At 53.3% G+C, this 2,768-nt stretch overlaps 1 protein-coding gene across 3 annotated transcripts in view; it reads right to left on the minus strand.

Annotated features, from left to right (window-relative positions):
• CETP (cholesteryl ester transfer protein, plasma) overlaps positions 1-2,768 on the minus strand; it is a 37,506-nt gene that overhangs the window by 23,182 nt on the left and 11,556 nt on the right. For all 3 annotated transcript variants that reach the window (XM_011938864.1, XM_011938866.1, XM_011938863.1), the window contains exons 3-7: positions 2,152-2,286; positions 1,991-2,061; positions 1,671-1,758; positions 563-632; positions 274-334 (exon numbers count right to left, since the gene is read on the minus strand). In XM_011938864.1, coding sequence (XP_011794254.1) covers positions 274-334; positions 563-632; positions 1,671-1,758; positions 1,991-2,061; positions 2,152-2,286 — 425 coding nt within the window. The remainder of the gene's footprint in view (positions 1-273; positions 335-562; positions 633-1,670; positions 1,759-1,990; positions 2,062-2,151; positions 2,287-2,768) is intronic.

Consider the following 2,768-nt stretch of genomic DNA (forward strand, 5'->3'; position numbering starts at 1 on the left):
AGATGCTATTATCGCCCCATTTTTATCAATGAAGAGACTGAGATTCAGAGAGATTAAGTGACTTGCCCAATGTCACACAGCTTGTGAGGCTGCAGCCCAAAGGGGCAGAGATTTGCCAAAGCCTGCCCGTAACTAATCATCAAGTGTCAGAGCCAGACAGAGCCCATGGGACCTAGACAGGAGAAGTGATGGTCCCAAGGCCATGTAGTGCAACAGATGGCTTTCTGGCTCCCACCGCTGTCTTCTGAGGCATGCAGACAGAAACACACTCACCAGCCCTTGTCTGGACAAAATCAGCCATGATGTTGGAGATGACGTTGATCTCTTTGCAGATCTGGGGCAGACAGAGCAGGTGCTTTCCAGGGAGGAAAGGAGGCCAGAGGAGGGGCAAGGCAGTGCCTCCTTCCAGCTGCGTGTTGGTGGCAGTGCTGGGAACTGGCACAGGGGACTGGCCATGTGGGGAAGGTGGGAGTGGCACCTCCTCAGGGAAGGGCAGGGAGGAAAGGGCTCCAGCCTCCCGGGCATGGCCCTGGACCACAGGGAGTCAGCCAGCCCCACTCACCTGTCCCTTCAGGACCAGCTTCAGGGTGAAGGAGATGAAGTTTGTGAACAGCTGCTTGATCCACCCGGGCCTGAGGGCAGCAAGCACCACAATAAGCCCCTGACCAGTCCTGTGCATCCATGGAGCGCCTACTGTGTAGCAGGCACCATTCAGGGCTCTGCTGGCCCTGATTCGTGTAGCTCAGGAAGTAAGAATTATCACCCCCATTTTGCAGCTGAGAACACGGAGCCTCAGACCCAAGAATTAACTGTGGCACCATCCCAGAATTCCTCGGGAGGGGCCCAGCTTCTGTGACACTCACACCTGTCACATACGTGAGAACGTGTCTGGAGTCCAAATTCACACATGTGTCCATCTGCTCCAGAGGCAGAAAATGGCCTGAATAGAGAGTTCCTCTCCAGACCCTACCTATCAGTTACCTTCTGCCTTCCAGGTTTGGCATTGGTTACATGACTAGGGTCTCTCCAAACCTCGTCATCTTCCTCTGTGCAATGGGGTTACCCACAGCTCCTTGACAGAGGGTGTTGGCCAAGACAAGAAGCCCCATGCTGGGAAGCAGGAGAGTAAAGTGTCTGGGAACTCAGCTTCTGGGGTCAGGGAATGCTGGGTTCAAATCCTACTCCCACCACTCAGTGGCGAGCTGTGTGTCCTCGGCAAGTTACTTGGCTGGAACTTGGCTGGAGTTTTATCTGTGAGTTAGTGTGGTCCTTGGGATGCAGGATGCACTTTGTAGATATGAGCTTTCCCTTTCTAACCGCTCTGTGACTCAGTTTACCCATATTTAAAAAGGGGATGATAACTGAATCTCTATCTTAGGGTAGGTTTTAAGGACAAAATAAATTAATTCATGAAAAGGGCTTGGAATAGTGCTTTGCACACAGCAAGTTCTTAGTAGCTATTAGTTACTAGCTGTTGGTTATTGTTTTTTCCAGCCTTTGAGGGTGTATTGATGGGAAGGGGTAGGAAGTGATCCCACTAAAGGTATTGCTACCCCCAGGTTTGGCCACCCACAAGCGTGCCCTGTGTGGGGTTGAGCCTGGAGGGGGCCGTGGACATGCTAACAGGATGGGCACAAGCAGGAATGGGGGCCACAGGGCGGTGTACTTACTCTCGCTCCCCTTGGAGCTGCAGGAGCAGCTTATGGAAAGACAGGTAGCAGTCAGGGGCATCAGTCCTCACTCTACCAGAGTGACAGGCTGCAGGGAGACCCGACACGACCTCAGGGCAGCCTCCACTATTGGATGGTATCCACATGCTGCCCAGGCCAGCCAAGAGCTTGGCCAGCTCTTGGCTCCCCAGCCCTGCAAACTTCCCAGGCCAGGCTTCCTTTGGTGGCCCCAGAACCCTTTGCCTGCATAACCTCCCGCTCTGCTGAGGACAAGCCCTGGAGTCCAGCTCCCACCTCCCCAGAGGATGCTGTACACATACTCAGCTGTGTGTTGATCTGGAGGTCAATGGCAGAGTCGATCTCGAAGTCAATGGACTGATCAATGCCCAGCCTGGAAAGAGCCAAGGACCCAGGACTCTCATTCAGCTCTCCAGCCCAGAGAGGGCCAGGGCATAAGGCATCAGCTGACAGAAATGCTTACCCCCAGGCAGTGGTGTAGCCATACTTCAGGGTCCCCATGAAGACCACAGACACGTTCTGAATGGAGACATCAATGGACTTGGCTTCCACCAGCTCCACCTGGCTGCTGGCGATGGACAAGTGGCTGATCTGGATGCTGGGAAGGAACAGTAGTGAGGAAGGATGTCGGGGGTCATCCAGGTTGCCCAAGGAGCGAGCCTCCAATTTTGCCTTGGTGAGGGTGGAAGATAGAATTATGGCCCCCAAAATGTCCGCCTCCTAATCCACAGAACCTGCAAATATGTTACCCAAAATGTCCGATCCTGGATACCGCACTCAACTCATGTTACCCATATGCAAATAGGGTCAAGTTAAGGACCTTGGGGGTAGAATTATGGCCCCCAAAATGTCCGCCTCCTAATCCACAGAACCTGCAAATATGTTACCCAACATGTCAAATCCTGGATACCGCACTCAACTCATGTTACCCATATGCAAATAGGGTCAAGTTAAGGACCTTGGGGGTAGGTGTGGAGATGATCCTAGATCTTCTGGGTGGTCCCAATGTAATCACAGGCTGCTGAAAAGTGGAAGAGGAGGCAGAAGAGGAGAGGTGGGGGAGGGGTGACCAGGGAAGAA

The sequence above is a fragment of the Colobus angolensis genome, unplaced genomic scaffold, assembly GCF_000951035.1.
Source record: "Colobus angolensis palliatus isolate OR3802 unplaced genomic scaffold, Cang.pa_1.0 Scaffold178, whole genome shotgun sequence".
In the NCBI taxonomy this organism is placed as follows: Eukaryota; Metazoa; Chordata; class Mammalia; order Primates; family Cercopithecidae; genus Colobus; species Colobus angolensis.